General features: G+C 36.5%; 1 protein-coding gene across 1 annotated transcript; it reads right to left on the reverse strand.

Moving 5' to 3' along the window:
• Positions 1-264: 264 nt before the first annotated feature.
• LOC134698861 (fatty acyl-CoA hydrolase precursor, medium chain-like) lies at positions 265-16,407 on the reverse strand. The gene is made up of 3 exons (XM_063560537.1): positions 16,144-16,407; positions 1,579-3,133; positions 265-781 (listed from the first exon to the last, which is right to left on the reverse strand). Exons 2-3 carry the CDS (start codon positions 3,126-3,128, stop codon positions 589-591), a joined length of 1,743 nt encoding a protein of 580 aa, XP_063416607.1. The 5' UTR covers positions 3,129-3,133; positions 16,144-16,407; the 3' UTR covers positions 265-588.
• Between the last annotated feature and the right edge of the window lie 1,511 nt (positions 16,408-17,918).

Consider the following 17,918-nt stretch of genomic DNA (forward strand, 5'->3'; position numbering starts at 1 on the left):
TGACAATACATGTAATACATAATCAACATCAGACTACTAGCAATTAACTGACATGCCAGCTCCAGACTTCAATTAAACTGATTGAAAGATTATGATTTCATCATGTGAATATCAGGCACAATCCTTTCCGTTAGGGGTTTAGTATCATACCATCATAACATATATGAGAAGAACATAACCCGTGTCATGCCAACAACTGTTTTTTTTTAATAATTGTGTTTAGTTCCGATGCAAAGACCCTATAAGTGATCAATATTAACGCCAAAATATGCAATCTTTAATGACCTGACAACAGTATGGTAACTATATCCCTTCTTAATAAGTGTATGTTCTATTGAATTGTGCTTTGTGTGATTTATGTTGTAAAATAAATATTTGTCATTTGTTTTCTATCTTTTATTAATCTGTTATGATATCTGTTATTTTTCTTATTTGAAATTGTGCTTTGTGTGATTTTGTTCGGTTGTGTTTTTTAATTAAAATATTGATCTCTGATTACGTTATACCTAAAAAAAATATATCATATGTAGCATTACGTAATCAGAGATGAATATTTTAATTGGATTGATCATTTATATAAGTATAATATTATAATTCGTCGTGTTCATTTAGTCCACCAGACGCCTCAAATTCATAACTCTCATACAGCTCTGTCCAGAATTGCACACTATCTGATGCCATAAAGGTATCCGCGCTGATGGGGACATCAAGGTTCACATAATCTCTGTCTTTAAGTGTGAATTGCTTCCATTTCACTGGCTCTCCTCCTTCATTGGGATTCCTGAAATACATTAATTCTTAGAAGCAAAACTTTATTTCAAATCACTGATGTCCAATGACCCATTTAAAATGAGGTCATGGTATGATATACCCTATAAAAGGACATATCCTAGAAATCAATCTTCTTTTACTGCAATGACCATTTAAAAGGAGATATGGGTTTTTCTTAAAAAATATTCTGATCCCCAATTTGATGAAGAAATACATATACTAGTATACTGCGGCCAAGCAAATGGGCCTATAACTTCTTTAACACGGAAGTTGACGTCGACCAATGAACATTAGACAGACATGTACATCTTAGACAGACATGTACATCTTAGACAGACATGTACATCTTATAAGTTACAGGCCATATATAATTCAGGAATATAATTGACCTATTTCCAAACGTAAATTCTAATTCGAATTGCAATGCGCGTCAAATTTGCTTTACTGTCCAAATGAATTTAACTTTAAAATCAAATTGATATTAACAAGAACGCATTTCTAATGCGAATCTGATAATGCGATTTAGCCGATTTGAATCAATTCGACTCAAAAAAATAACAGTGTGTGAACTCGATAAGCGAATTCGATTCGTGTATTTGATTCGAATTCAATGTTAGTGTGAACAAGGCATTGAAAAGCTCAACGTTGTTAACTGGACTATAAAAAAAATCAGGTCAACTTAGACAAGGTCAGGTGAACCCTGCCTAACCGACATTTCAAATGAGTTTCGAAAATACTTTGTCAACAATTAGTTGTCAAGTGAATGAAAATATATCGAATTGTTAATACTAAAAATAGTAAACTTGCCTAGATTTCGCAAATGAAGTCCAATAGTTGATCATATGCTTCGATAGCTCTTTTTCATCTTCCGATAGAGAAGCATCAGGGCTTGTAAAAGGATTGCTGGAAAACATGAATATGAGCTCGTCAGCATGACCTGACCCTTTGAACCAAGATGGCGGAGGTCCACCAATGGGAGATGGAGATGTCTTGGAAAATCTGTACTGCCACGTTTCACCCCCTAATGACGAATGATGTTCCAACATTCTTACAACGGGATATGTTATTAATAAATCTCCAAAGAATTCTGACACCCTCAATCCTTGTTCGGCAACAGAACCATCGACTGTGTAAAAATCACATAATTTTTTTTTTAATGCAGGATTATTGTTTAAATACAATTCTACAAATGGTGCTATGATGCCAACACATGCAACTTTAGATGGTATTCCCTCGGTCATATTAAATCCAAAATGATCTTGAAAAGTCGGTGGGGCAACCATGTACAGCAAAGATCCTTCATTAGATGTTGTTCCAGCCATGAAATCAATAGATTTGAAAAACTTTGCTACATCTGAGGTTTTGTCGCTTAACTGTCTAAACGGATTGTCAGTAAAAAGTTCGCCATCAACAACCCCCGAACTGGTTGTTTCCAGTGGTATTCTGTCAACTGGATTTGTCTTCATTGGGTTTGTCATATCTATAAGCTCATCAACTGAAACTTCCCTTAAGCAATGTGTAAATTTATATAAGTCGTCTAATGAACATCCTGTTTTGTTTGCATAGTCCTCGGCATATTTTCTCAGCATTTTCGGCTTCAACGTAAATGTCCTTCCAAAGTCAAACGCACCACTTTGAGATATAGCTCTCTGGAACAGTCCTTTGTTTGAAGGTATCATTGCTTGTACATTCACACTCCATCCGCCTGCAGACTCTCCAAAAATTGTAACCGATTCAGGGTCACCACCAAACGCAGCGATATTATCATGTACCCATTGTAAAGCAAGTTTCTGATCCCAAACACCATAATTTCCCCTCGCAGCTGGATGATTTAATGCGAAAAACCCAAAAATTCCTAATCTGTAGTTAATAGTCACTACTATAACATCACCTTCTGTTGCAATACGTCCACCATCATAATCATGAGCATGCCCCATTGAGAGTCCACCACCATGGATCCAAACCATAACAGATAATTTTCTATATGGATTCAATACTTTTGGAACATAAACATTCAGGAAAAGGCAATCTTCAGACATGTCAAGTTTTTTATATCCCGGTAAAAAATCCAATTGCAACTGCGCACAAGCAGCACCAAATTTAGTAGCATCAAACGTATCTGTCCATTTTTCAACCGGTGTCGGTTTCCGAAAACGCAAAGGACCAATAGGAGCCTTTCCATACCTTATTCCGCGAAACTCGTTAACTTGAACTCCATTCTCTGAAAATATGTTCTGAATACCTTTGATTAGTCCGGATGGAGTTTCGACCATTACGGTATTTATTTGATTGTTGTTGGAAAAGACAACTGTGACGAAAGAACAGATGACGAACAGTATCAATGACATGATGTACATTCACTCTGAAAAAATGATATGACGTATTTTTAAAATAGGTATATAAACAGACAAAAACAATCTGGAATCGCAGATAATGCAATGCAATAAGGGACGAGGTTGGTGCGTGTTCTTGAACTTGGCAAGTATGTTGAAGATTTGTACAAGTTATAGTTTTCAAGTATAAATTTAACCGTATAAGACGAGTCGTAGCTTGTATAGGGTTTAATGTAATGCACACTAGTTTCACATTAAATTTGTTCACATCTATACACCTTGTTAAGTTACCAGACTCAAGCTGGCAGCCACTTTTATCGGCCAATCAAGGTAGCAGCCACTTTTTTCCAGCAGCCAATTTTGACGATATGTCTAAAAACCAAAAAACTGCACGAGACTCAAACGTTCCAAAAATCGCTAAATCTTAGTTTAATATAGTTGAACAGCGGAATTCGACAATTTCGCGGCTTGTACTGATTTTAAAAGCATTTCATTACGTTTTAAATATGTATGTGAAGTAAGCTGCCGGTTTGTTATTTGATTTTCGATATTCAATATACAACCGGTTGCAAAAAGTCGGTTCAATATCAAATTTTAGTTCAAAATTATTAAAAAGTATGATTTCATAGTTAACAGGAGTGAAACATTATGCCCAAATAGTTTTATGACCCCTTCAAGCTGTCGTAAATTCTCGTTGTCCTCGAATATAAACCCTTATATAAGTTGCATATTTGTCTTTATGTAATAAAGATTTTTATCAATAAAACGACACCAAAGATTCAACAAAGATTTAATTTAATATATAACATATAAAACTACAATTAAAGCCGGCCACTCTAAAAACATTTCAAAATATAAAAAGAAATATCTATGGAAAGCCAAAAAAAGAATAAACATATTGTAAAAACCTACGGGAGACCGCTCAGATGACAGCTAGACCCCTGGTGTTTCAATACTCCAAATGTAACGATATTATAGACTCTATCTATAATACTAAAATTACGAGGTCCAATTTGTCAGCCGTCATCACGTAAAAACGACGAATCAAAGAATTCAACTTTATATATAACTAATATAGTACAAAGGTGTAGATTAAAAATTACACCACTCCAGGCCCTTTTGTTTTCCACGTAATTAATATTGCCAATAATTAAGAAGTTCCGGGTCGAGTCCGATACCGATACCGATACCAATAGTATATTCACCTGTTACCTATTACCTTATCTGTACGTTCCGCCTCCGACAGGCGCACCAACAAACGGTATATTCAGGATTAATATGCTATATACACGGGTCATAATCACAGGGTTGAAACTACTAAATTGTCAAATTGTTACCTATTGTAGTATTTTAATCAGTAAGACTTTCTAAGATAACAATACGAATACTAAAAATCTGGACTAAAAATAAGGCGTATAGGTACAGTTTTCAATTTGTTAGCGGGCATGACGTAAAACAGCGAATCAAAGAATTCAACTTTATTTATAACTAATATAGGACAATGCTGTTGATTAAAAAATACTCCATTCCAGGACCTTTTGTTTTCCAAATAATTAATATTACCAATAATTGATAAGTTCCAGTTCGACGGGTTCAAACAGAGAAAACTGTGTATCTTATAATCGGCATGACTTTATCAGATGACAATACTTATACTAAAATAAGGCTTTCGCAGAGTAATATACTTTAATTCAGTCACGGACCCGCGATATCACGGGTGTGTTCTAGTAGTATATAAAATTGGGTGTAGAGATTAACGTGACTAAAGGGATCTTGGATTATGGGTATTGAACATACGTAAATGGGCAACTTTGAACCTCTGTGGTGGCCAGACGGGCCCGGATCCCAGAAAAATATTTAAGTGGGGAATAGCTTGGATTAATATCTTTAAAATGAGCTAGGTCCGGTTCGGAACTTTGCCGTAGGTATATGCCGAAGAGTACCGAATGTGTAGTTGATATGCAAAATACGTAAATGGGCAACTTTGAACCTCTGTGGTGGCCGGACGGGCCCGGATCCCAGAAAAATATTTAAGTTGGCAATAGCTTGGGTTAATACCTCTAAAATGAGCTAGGTCCGGTTCGGAACTTTGCCGTAGGGATATGCCGAAGAGTACCGAATGTGTAGTTGATATGAAAAATACGTAAATGGGCAACTTTGAACCTCTGTGGTGGCCAGACGGGCCCGGATCCCAGAAAAATATTTAAGTGGGGAATAGCTTGGGTTAATACCTCTAAAATGAGCTAGGTCCGGTTCGGAACTTTGCCGTAGGGATATGCCGAAGAGTACCGAATGTGTAGTTGATATGAAAAATACGTAAATGGGCAACTTTGAACCTCTGTGGTGGCCAGACGGGCCCGGATCCCAGAAAAATATCTAAGTGGGGAATAGCTTGGGTTAATACCTCTAAAATGAGCTAGGTCCCAATCGGAACTTTGCCGTAGGGATATGCCGAAGAGTACCGAATGTGTAGTTGATATGAAAAATACGTAAATGGGCAACTTTGAACCTCTGTGGTGGCCAGACGGGCCCGGATCCCAGAAAAATAACTTAGTGGGGAATAGCTTGGGTTAATACCTCTAAAATGAGCTAGGTCCCAATCGGAACTTTGCCGTAGGGATATGCCGAAGAGTACCGAATGTGTAGTTGATATGAAAAATACGTAAATGGGCAACTTTGAACCTCTGTGGTGGCCAGACGGGCCCGGATCCCAAAAAAATATTTAAGTGGCGTTAAGCCTGGGTCGATACCTTTGAAATGAGCTAGGTCCAGTTCGGAACTTTGCCGTAGAGATATGCCGAGGAGTACCGAATGTGTGGTAATTGTGCCTCGTTTCATTATAGACATCCTCGACCATTTATACAGACCTTTGACATATAACAAGGCCGTTATAAAAACACCCATTCATTAAAACGATAATGCAAAATACGCTGAATATGGACAACTGTAAACCTCCTTGGTGGCAAGACAGGCACGGATCCCAAAAAAAATATTTAAGCAGGTAATAGACCGGGTCAATACCTTGATAATGGGATGGGTCTTGATAGAAAATTTTCCGTAGTGATATCCCGTGAAGTACTTAATGTTATGTTGGTAAGGACAGTATTTCTAGGGGAAACATTGGTCCCTCATAACAAGAAATGTGTCACGGTCAAAGATGCATTGCAAGCGTTCATCACACCATCATGGGTTGTTTCAAAGCTATGAACAGATAAAGGTGCTGAATTTTGCAGCAAAGAGGCAGAAGAGTTTCGTCAGAAACACAACATTGAACTGTACTCTACCGAGAATGACGAAAAAAAACAATGTTGGATGAGAACAATGAAAACTTTCTTTTTTAAATACTTTTGGCTTATTCTACGCGTACTAACATCGATGTGTTGAATATTCTCGTTCATCAATACAACACCTCCAAACATAGATCCATTAAGATGACTTCTTTTAATGCTAGTTAAACTGAACCCGAACACAAAGTGTACGTAACTTTTATGGTAATCTTTTTCCATTGAAACAGGGTAAATTTAAAGTAGTCGATACAGTTTGAAATACTTTAAAGAAAAGCGTGTTTAAAAAGGAATACATCCCTAGGTGGGCCAAGGAAGTCTTAACTTTGTCCCACGTATAGAACACTCAAACTCAAACGTATCGTACCATGGATTTTAATGAAGTCTACGTAAAAGGGTCCTTTTATGAACCTTAACTTCAGAAAAACGAACCAAGGGTGGTTTGAAATAGATCTTTCTTCAATGGAAAATGTACCCTAAGTCCTTTAATTCTTGTATATAACAATCAGATTTGCAGTAACAACCTTTTAGCAGCAAGTATAGTCTTGGGCAATTTGCACAAGATCATACAGGCTACTTTCCCTATGCGAGCAATATGGTGAAGGCTTAAACATCTGGGTTATATCTTTACCAGGTGAAGAACCACCTACGGTTTTTGATCTCACACCCGCATGTTTCAATAAATCACACATCATCAGACTCTCTAGATCTTCCTTGTTTTGCTCTTAAACTTCCATTGACAATGGACGTTCCAAAAGTGCATCAATGTTTTTATGTGTCAAGTTTTTAATCTTATGTACCTGAAGTTTTTGTTGCAGAGTGGTCTTAAAGTCATCTACCTTTTTCTCAAGTTCTTTAATGGTTGTTATAAAATCTTTCTCTATTCGTTTTATAGCCATCTCCAATGGGTTACACTGGGATTGTAATATATTTCTCAATTTCCATAGAATCCAAATGTGTCTGCCATGTGTTGTAGCAGATCTTGATTTCAAGAAATTTACTATTACGTAGGGAGGGAAGGAAGTTTTATAGTCTTCACACAGTGTGAATTGTTGTCTCTTTGACACATTCCCCATTTTCATTCTCAACTTTATTTGCTAGTTGTCGTCCATTGGGTTACATGTCCCCTAACGGTAGGATTAAAAGGTTTGGAACGTAGGGTAACCCGCATTAACAAACTTATCAAATATGAAAAGTTTTAACTGTTCTTTCCAATTTCCCGTTGAGGGTGGCTTGTTTGGAAGTAGAATTTTGTGTACACGTAACACTTATTTTAAGTTTTCGAGCCTCCAAACGGGTGCAAAATTGCAATCATCTTTCAATATCATTCATATTATTTTAACATATGATAAATGTTGTTGTTCCTTATATAACAATATTTTAGAGGTTTGATTAATCCAGACATTGTTACTTCTATCACCACACGTCTCTAAGGTATTCGTTTTCGTTTTCAAGTTGAAAATGTCCATGTGCCATTGTTCTGATTCCATCTTTTAAAATGTAACGTATGTCATCTTGTGTGTTAGTTTCTTAAGTCACCACGTTTTAAAGGTAACTGCGAATGACGTTCATTTTTCTATGACAACTTTGATAGGTCATACAACACGTCTGGTAATCGTTACACGGAATAATCTGTCGATTGACCTGTTTGGTTTTTCCTAAAGCTTTACTTGTGTTTTAACCATCTTTAATTCGATATTAAAACATCTTGCACGAAGCCATACAAACTCAGCAATCAGTTGACCATCAAATGTATCTTCAAACACGCCAATCACTATTTGCTGACGTTGGAATTCAACGATCGGTTGTCCGTACAATAGTTAAGTGTGTCAAACTTGTTTTGAATTTGAGATACCATATCTTTAGAAAGCCGTCAGTTTGAATTTAATAGACTAAATTATTAGTGTCGGTAAACAATAGTCGAACTCTTTGTCTCCGAAGGTTTCATAATGAATGTCGTACATTAAAATCTTTGAAATGTCTAATATGCATGCTCCTAAATACACATGCTTGTCAAATTTGAGTTCAGTTTTCTTCATGTGTACGATTTTTTTTCCGGTAGTCACTTACTTTATATTCATCCGTTTAAGTATGTTTACCATGGTATTTCCAAACTTTGTTCATCAGTTTGAAAAAAATGGGGTTTTTTCAGACACGGTGCGAGTGGTAGTTATGGTTATAAGGTTAATATTCAGGTAAATGCAAATTTCAAGCCTACATGATTGTTTAAATTTTAACACATGATACACTTTTGTTAATACCAACCCATTGGAAGAACTCTGTTTCAAATTTCTATTATAAAGAACATCCTTTACACCTTTGTCGGATTTGAATACGGTATACCAACTTATGAAACTTGTTCATTTCTGTTTTCATGTAAAAACGATAAATCGTTAAGCTTATCGTAAAGGTCGACTGAGTAACCAAATCCCCTTCAGTTATGTACCCAACCTCATCCTCCTCTTTCCACATGTCAATGACTTCAAAGTCGTCCACCAATTCAAAACCCTTGTTGGCTACGGTTCTGACATGACCAACACATACTCAAAGTTAGTACTACTATTTAAGTATTCAAAAAAAATCATTGGGAAGGTTGTGGAGGGTCGCATTCACTCATGTATTTGATGTTGGCCACCCAATGTCAATGGCTTATTTGAGCACAGTCCCCTCTCGTGCTGCTTATTCAAACAGAAGTAACATGTCTGGGTCGTGTAACAATTGTGATCTAACTTTGCTTATATTTAACGCCGAATCGTAAGCTATCCCTGATGACGTGTAATAATGAAATACGTCAAGGCCTGTAAGCTTTTAAACAAATGACACTAGTTTTCAAATATATCATCCAATTGCACATATATATAACCATGTCACCTCCTGGGTACACTTTTGTTTCTTTGTATTTTCCAAAATCATACCTAACGCGGTAGTAAAAAACATGAAGGTGTATTTTGTTGGTAAGCATTCCTGTAAGCTTTTGACTTGTCAGGTTGGCATGTGTCTATATGTTATAAGTAACATTAAACGTCAGCATAATTTACACAAGGAAATCGCATTTTACGTTTACAGTTGTATATCTTATAAAGGTATCTTCTTCAGGTATCTTGATGTTCACTCCAGCCCTCTAATCCCAATACTATGAATTTTCGTCTAAATTGTCTTCTCTCAAACAGTGCTTTTTACACTTTCGACAAAAAAACTTTAACATTGTAGATAACACTTGGGCTCTGAACAAATGTGACAATTTTTTTTATCTAGCAGTATTGTTGTTTAGTTACATGTCTGCGTTGGTTCTGTCCTTTCCGATTATCTTTGAAATTTTTCTTGGGTTCTTCAATTTTTTTTCTCGTTGTTGTTTATTTCAACACCATCATACCCAAACACGTTAATGGAAAAGCTAGTTCTAGTATTTAGCCTTTAAAATTGGTCAATGTGTTTCAAACACAAGGGGGAAACTAAACCCTTCTGGTTCAACTCATTTTCACGTTGTTTTTTTTTATTTTTTGTGTACTTTATGTGTACTTTTCTAATTCACCTCTTTATGTGTACTTTTGATAACACAGCTCACGTTAATAATGGCATTCTTTTGTGCTAGTTTTACTGAAAGGCGAATGTAAGATTTACCCTTCAGGGGTACAATTTATCCATATGAAGGTGTAATTCTACAATATATGTCTTAACGGTCACCCCCTTCAATCACGCATGCAATATGCTATACTTTCATAACTTTTAACGTTAATTAAGTGTCTTAGTTGGTTGATTCAGTAAAAATAGCTTCAGTTGACCTAAAAAATGGAACAACTTTCATCTGTTGCGGGGTTGGGTTTTGCCAACTCTACTGGAAGCATCTGCTGTACCTTCGATGCCTTCTTCACTTTTGTGCTTCTGACATTTTACTAATCAAATGTATGCAAAGCACTTTGACTTGCCTAAAAACGGTTTAATGGTCACTGTAGTAATTTTCTACCATCTTTCACGTTAATAACAGATGTCTTTTCTATGTCTTTTTGAAGTCGTATTTCCTTAATTTAGATGTATAAGGTATACCACGTTTTTTTTTGCTTGTAGTATAAATTCATTTTTATGAAAAACTTCTGTACGGGTTCACACATGATGCGTTATGACTCCAATAAGCTTTACCAGTACTTCCTTTGGTTTTCTACTTTATCCTTTTAACACAAAATACTTTGCCAAGCGGGTACCCGTTTTAAATAGTAAACTTATAACCTGTAGGCCATCACTAGCCCTTATGAGACGTTGGGAATAATTTTCTGGTGAATACCTTCTCCGGAAAATATTTGTTTTCTTTATATTATTTTCATGCAAAATGTGACTAGTCTACCCAACTCAAGGTGGTTTTTGAAAAGTTCTTCTTATACATATTCCAGCAAATATCGAAATGTTCCGAATTGTATTTTTTTAAATGATTGTGCCTATTCAAACAGTCTGGAAAGTACTCGCTGTCATACCCAATCTAATGCATCATTTTTCTTAAAAATTGTGTTTATTTCTGTAACTCAACATACACTTATATATTCTTTACAAAAAAAAGAAATCAATTGTAAATTGTCTTGAAAGGGTTATAGGAAAATATGACTTTTTTATCAGCTAGGTATGACATCAGTTTTTCTCGGGATTTTGTCAATTTAGGTATTTTTTAATATCTATTATTGATGCAATAAACTTACAGAACTTAGTGTAAATTAACAGCAGTCAGAATGTAACGTTGAATATTAACCCTGAAGTTTAAAGTAGCATCTCAGCAAACTTCCCAGATTAACAACACATTCGGTACTTCTCGGCATATTTCTACGGCAATGTTCCGAACCAGACCTAGCTCATTTCATTGGAATTGATCTGGACTACTCCTTGCTTAAATATTTTTTTGGGATTAGGGCATATCGACCATCGAAAGGATTCAAAGTTGTGTTTTAACGTACTTTTAAATTGATCCACACAGTCGGTACTTTGCGGCATATACCTACGGCAAAGTTCGAAACCGGACCTAGCTCATTTCAAAGGTATTGACCCAGGCTATTCCCCACTTAAATATTTTTCTGGGATCCGGGTCCGTCTGGCCACCACAGAAGTTCAAAGTTGCCCATTTACATATTTTTCATATCAATCACACATTCGGTACTCTTCGGTATATCCCTACGGCAAAGTTCCGAACCGGACCTAGCTCAATTTAAAGGTATTGACCCAAGCTATTCCCCACTTAAATATTTTTCTGAGATCCGGGCCCGTCTGGCCACCACAGAGGTTCAAAGTTTCCCATTTACGTATTTTTCATATCAATCACACATTTGGTACTCTTCGGTATATCCCTACGGCAAAGTTCCGAACCGGACCTAGCTCATTTTAAAGATATTGACCCAAGCTATTCCCCACTCAAATATTTTTCTCGGATCCGTGCCCGTCTGGCCACCACAGAGGTTCAAAGTTGCCCATTTACATATTTTTCATAGCAATCACACATTCGGTACTCTTCGGTATATCCCTACGGCAAAGTTCCGAACCTGACCTAGCTCATTTTAAAGGTATTGACCCAAGCTATTCCCCACTTAAATATTTTTCTGGGATCCGGGCCCGTCTGGCCACCACAGAGGTTCAAAGTTTCCCATTTACGTATTTTTCATATCAATCACACATTCGGTACTCTTCGGTATATCCCTACGGCAAAGTTCCGAACCGGACCTAGCTCATTTTAAAGATATTGACCCAAGCTATTCCCCACTTAAATATTTTTTTCGGATCCGTGCCCGTCTGGCCACCACAGAGGTTCAAAGTTGCCCATTTACATATTTTTCATAGCAATCACACATTCGGTACTCTTCGGTATATCCCTACGGCAAAGTTCCGAACCTGACCTAGCTCATTTTAAAGGTATTGACCCAAGCTATTCCCCACTTAAATCTTTTTCTGGGATCCGGGCCCGTCTGGCCACCACAGAAGTTCAGAGTTGCCCATTTACATATTTTTCATATCAATCACACATTCGGTACTCTTCGGTATATCCCTACGGCAAAGTTCCGAACCGGACCTAGCTCATTTTAAAGATATTGACCCAAGCTATTCCCAACTTAAATATTTTTCTCGGATCCGTGCCCGTCTGGCCACCACAGAGGTTCAAAGTTGCCCATTTACATATTTTTCATAGCAATCACACATTCGGTACTCTTCGGTATATCCCTACGGCAAAGTTCCGAACCTGACCTAGCTCATTTTAAAGGTATTGACCCAAGCTATTCCCCACTTAAATCTTTTTCTGGGATCCGGGCCCGTCTGGCCACCACAGAAGTTCAGAGTTGCCCATTTACATATTTTTCATATCAATCACACATTCGGTACTCTTCGGTATATCCCTACGGCAAAGTTCCGAACCGGACCTAGCTCAATTTAAAGGTATTGACCCAAGCTATTCCCCACTTAAATATTTTTCTGGGATCCGGGCCCGTCTGGCCACCACAGAAGTTCAGAGTTGCCCATTTACATATTTTTCATATCAATCACACATTCGGTACTCTTCGGTATATCCCTACGGCAAAGTTCCGAACCGGACCTAGCTCATTTTAAAGATATTGACCCAAGCTATTCCCAACTTAAATATTTTTCTCGGATCCGTGCCCGTCTGGCCACCACAGAGGTTCAAAGTTGCCCATTTACATATTTTTCATAGCAATCACACATTCGGTACTCTTCGGTATATCCCTACGGCAAAGTTCCGAACCTGACCTAGCTCATTTTAAAGGTATTGACCCAAGCTATTCCCCACTTAAATCTTTTTCTGGGATCCGGGCCCGTCTGGCCACCACAGAAGTTCAGAGTTGCCCATTTACATATTTTTCATATCAATCACACATTCGGTACTCTTCGGTATATCCCTACGGCAAAGTTCCGAACCGGACCTAGCTCAATTTAAAGGTATTGACCCAAGCTATTCCCCACTTAAATATTTTTCTGGGATCCGGGCCCGTCTGGCCACCACAGAAGTTCAGAGTTGCCCATTTACATATTTTTCATATCAATCACACATTCGGTACTCTTCGGTATATCCCTACGGCAAAGTTCCGAACCGGACCTAGCTCATTTTAAAGATATTGACCCAAGCTATTCCCAACTTAAATATTTTTCTCGGATCCGTGCCCGTCTGGCCACCACAGAGGTTCAAAGTTGCCCATTTACATATTTTTCATAGCAATCACACATTCGGTACTCTTCGGTATATCCCTACGGCAAAGTTCCGAACCTGACCTAGCTCATTTTAAAGGTATTGACCCAAGCTATTCCCCACTTAAATCTTTTTCTGGGATCCGGGCCCGTCTGGCCACCACAGAAGTTCAGAGTTGCCCATTTACATATTTTTCATATCAATCACACATTCGGTACTCTTCGGTATATCCCTACGGCAAAGTTCCGAGCCGGACCTAGCTCATTTTAAAGGTATTGACCAAAGCTATTCCCCACTTAAATATTTTTCTGGGATCCGGGCCCGTCTGGCCACCACAGAAGTTCAAAGTTGCCCATTTACATATTTTTCATATCAATCACACATTCGGTACTCTTCGGTATATCCCTACGGCAAAGTTCCGAACCGGACCTAGCTCATTTTAAAGGTATTGACCCAAGCTATTCCCCACTTAAATATTTTTCTGGGATCCAGGCCCGTCTGGCCACCACAGAGGTTCAAACTTTCCCATTTACGTATTTTTCAATACCCATAACCCAAGATCCTTTTAGTCACGTTTATGTGTACACACAATTTTATATTTTACAGAGTTTATAATATCGTTGCATTTTGGGATATTGAAACACCCCCTGGAAACACCAGGGGTCTCACTGTCATCTGGGCAGTCTCCTGTAGGTTTTCACTAGATATTTATTCTTTTTTTGGCTTTCCATGGATATTTCTATTTATATTTCTGAATGTTTTTAGAGTGGCCGGCTTTAGTTTTAGTTTTATATATAATATATTAAATTAAATCTTTGATGGATATCGAATATCAAATAACAAACTAGCAGCTCACTTCACATACATATTTAAAACGTAATGAAATGCTTTTTAATTCCGTACAAGCCGCGAAATTGTCGAATTCCGCTGTTGAATTATATTTAACTAAGATTTAGCGATTTTTGGAACGTTTGAGTCTTATGCATTTTTTTGGTTTTTAGACATATCGTCAAAATTGGCTGCTGGAAAAAAGTGGCTGCTTTCTTGATTGGCCGATAAAAGTGGCTCCCAGCTTGAGTCTGGTTGTTAAGTTACCTGTACATAAGATTTGTTCACACTTGTAAACTATATGTCATTTAAATGTTGATTACGTAGAACCGAACTCAAATTTTCGGACAACTTTTCTAGCAGTTAGGGAACGACCATTTGATTTAAAAAAAAAAGGGGGGGCATGGATTTTTCACAATTTGATTCAAAAAGATGATTAGAATGAACAAATATTCTGAATCCAAAGTTTCCCCATACATTATAGTGTCAAATATTGAATTGGTACCATCGAAAAAAAAACTAAATAGAAACTTAGTAAACCTTAGCCGTATTTGGCACATTTTTTTGGAACTTTGGATCCTCAATGCTCTTCAACTTTGTACTTGTATGGCTCTATAGATATTTTGATTTGAGCGTCACTGATGAGTCTTATGTAGACGCGTTTAGCGTACTAAATAATAATCCTGGTATCTTTGATAACTATTTCAGACTGGAAGAGTTTTGAACAGCCAGCATGAACGGTTGTCGTATCTAGGTAAAAAATGTCAATTTCGAACTGCAACACATTCCAGTTATAATAAATGAATTAGTTACAACATTTACATGATTTAAGAGTTTGGAAGTGTTTAAAATTCCGTAATATATTAAATGCATGCCAATTTGATGATATTCATTATTCTGCAATAGTCAATATACGCATGTGCAAACAATTTTTATTGGATTAAGAGCATGGGTTTATTCACTAAGCGAAAAAAGCACGTCATATTAGAATGAGCAAATAATATACATGTATGGAAAAACAAAAAAGAAAACAAAACAAAAATGAAGAACTCTCCACCCCTACCAATCCAATACCATACTCTGTGGGTAAAGGTACTTTCTTTCGTATATTTTCCCAAGACGAACCAAAGTCACCCATCACTCGAAAGTCAAACAGACTTCAGTAGCGGATCCAGGGGAGGGTTCCGGGGGTTTGAACCCCCCGTTTTTAGACGATCAATGCATTTAATGGCCGGTTGGACCCCCTTTTATCCTGGGTTCCTGAAAATGACTAGATCTGCCCTTCGACTGTTCAAGTATGTGTACACTAATGTGGTCATCGGTTAGCATAGGCGAATTCAGGGGGTGGGGGCTGGATCGCTCTCTCGTTGGTGTAGTTCCATTAATATCAACAGTTACATCCGCTGATATTTGATACTGTGACAGTTTCTATGTATCTATGATTTCGACCACACACGGGTTCATTATAAATTATTCATTCTGTAAATGTAGTTCGATCGTTTGAGTTGTATAATAAATATTAGTATTTATTTGGATTCTACTTTATATAAATGTAGCATAAGATGCCACAATGGTGAAAATTATGTTGATTATATAGGGAATCACTGAAGCATGACTGGAGTGCCGCCTCCCCCTTTTTCAGTCAGTCAGCGCACCCCCTTTTTTACTGATTAGATAAGAAATAGTTGTAATAACTGCATGCTTACCAAGATAAAATAAAACTAGAAAGCATGCTTTAAATCAAAAACAGAAATCTTACCTTTACAATGGTCCGGCACTCGGTGTGTCCACTATAAAATTCACTATATTACACACACATACAGGTACTTTAAATAATGATCTTTAATGTACCCGATGTTTCCTATGATTAATTGGTGTTGGCCTGTGGATTTTTATAAAATTTAAAATCGATTTGGTAAATAAAGTTCCTGTGAATGAATTTATTGTAAACTGGTGAAGTGTCCTTAAATAAATGAAAGCTGAAAGCTTAAATATATAGTCCTCGAAAATGACCCCACTTAAGAAAATGATTTTACCTTGTTAACAGATTTCAAGAACGATAACTGTGAAATTTCTTGAAGTTACAAAAATAACAAAACAACAATTAAAGCATCAAAAAACAAAAAAAAGGCTTATGCATTCTTAATAACAGCACACTAAAACTTAGTAGATATATATAAATATAAATGCTAATTAGAAATTAATGTTGCATTTTTTTAGGGGGTAAAATGTTAAGGAAGAACTGCACTAATACAGGGTGGTGTTATTTCAATATATATACGTATACATACGAACAAACAAACAAACAAACAACAAATATTTTATTTGCCAAAAAGAGCAGAATAATTACAATGTAATTTTCAAACATAATGTAAAGTAAATTAAAAATAGGTTAAACAAAGTACATAATATGATTGATTTTGATTTAGTTGATTGATATAATATTAAAGAAAATGAAGAAGCCAATTTGTAATAATAAAAATATATAATATAATATGATCATAATATGACCAATTGTTTGTTACTCTGGTCCCTTTATTGGACAGCACACCTCATAGTATACTAATAATTTATTATATGTAAAAGAAATAACTTATGTAAACGAGTGTCATGAAATAAAAAGGGCCTTTATCATAAAAGTTCCAAGTGAAAGAAATATTTTGTAACAGTATTTCCAATGGAACAAATATGTCGGAATTAATGTGGCCTAAGCGTGATGCGGGATTAGTCGATTCTTTGTCTAAGTGAAAGTCAAATTATGGTGCGTGGTTTGAGACTGTAATCAAATGAGAGGGTTAGCGCTATAAAACCAGGTTTAATCTACCATTTTCTACATTTGAAAATGCCTGTACCAAGTCAGGAATATGACAGTTCTTGTCCATTCGTTTTTTATGTGTTTTGTTATTTGATTTTGCCATATGAGTATGGACTTTCCGAATTGATTTTCCTCTGATTTCAGAATTTTTGTGATTTTACTTATTTCATACGACGGCATACGGGAAACGAGGACAGGCAGAACAAGTTAAAGTACAAGTGTTATTATTACAACGCTAAGCGGGATACAGGAATCTGACAAAACAACAAGCGGAATCCCTCCTCCTTCTTGTCCATGAGACTATCAAGTAATAGTGTTTCAACTGGAACAGATATTACGACATTGTTTGTAAGTATTTTTCCCGCCTAAAATGATCATGTGACATGTTTGTAAACAAAAGAAAACATTTGATCAAGGAATTCATTTATTTTCTGGATTATTCTGCTTTTAATAATTTAGTTTGGATTTTTATTCATTTTATTTAAGGTACAGTCAAGCATTTGTATTTAAAAAATAGTTTGCAAAGAATTTTTACTTTTCAATTTGACAAATGTCTCATGATCGCCGTTCATTGGCTTGTTCAACCATGCAAACAATGTAAATTATGTAAATTAGAAATCTATCAGCTGTAAAAAAAAATTATCTAAGCATCACATCGATGTTTTATCATTAATCTTCTAGGCAAAACGATGTTTCTGGGACTTGGGGGATACAATCAG

Source organism: Mytilus trossulus, unplaced genomic scaffold (assembly GCF_036588685.1).
Source record: "Mytilus trossulus isolate FHL-02 unplaced genomic scaffold, PNRI_Mtr1.1.1.hap1 h1tg000024l__unscaffolded, whole genome shotgun sequence".
Taxonomy (NCBI): domain Eukaryota; kingdom Metazoa; phylum Mollusca; class Bivalvia; order Mytilida; family Mytilidae; genus Mytilus; species Mytilus trossulus.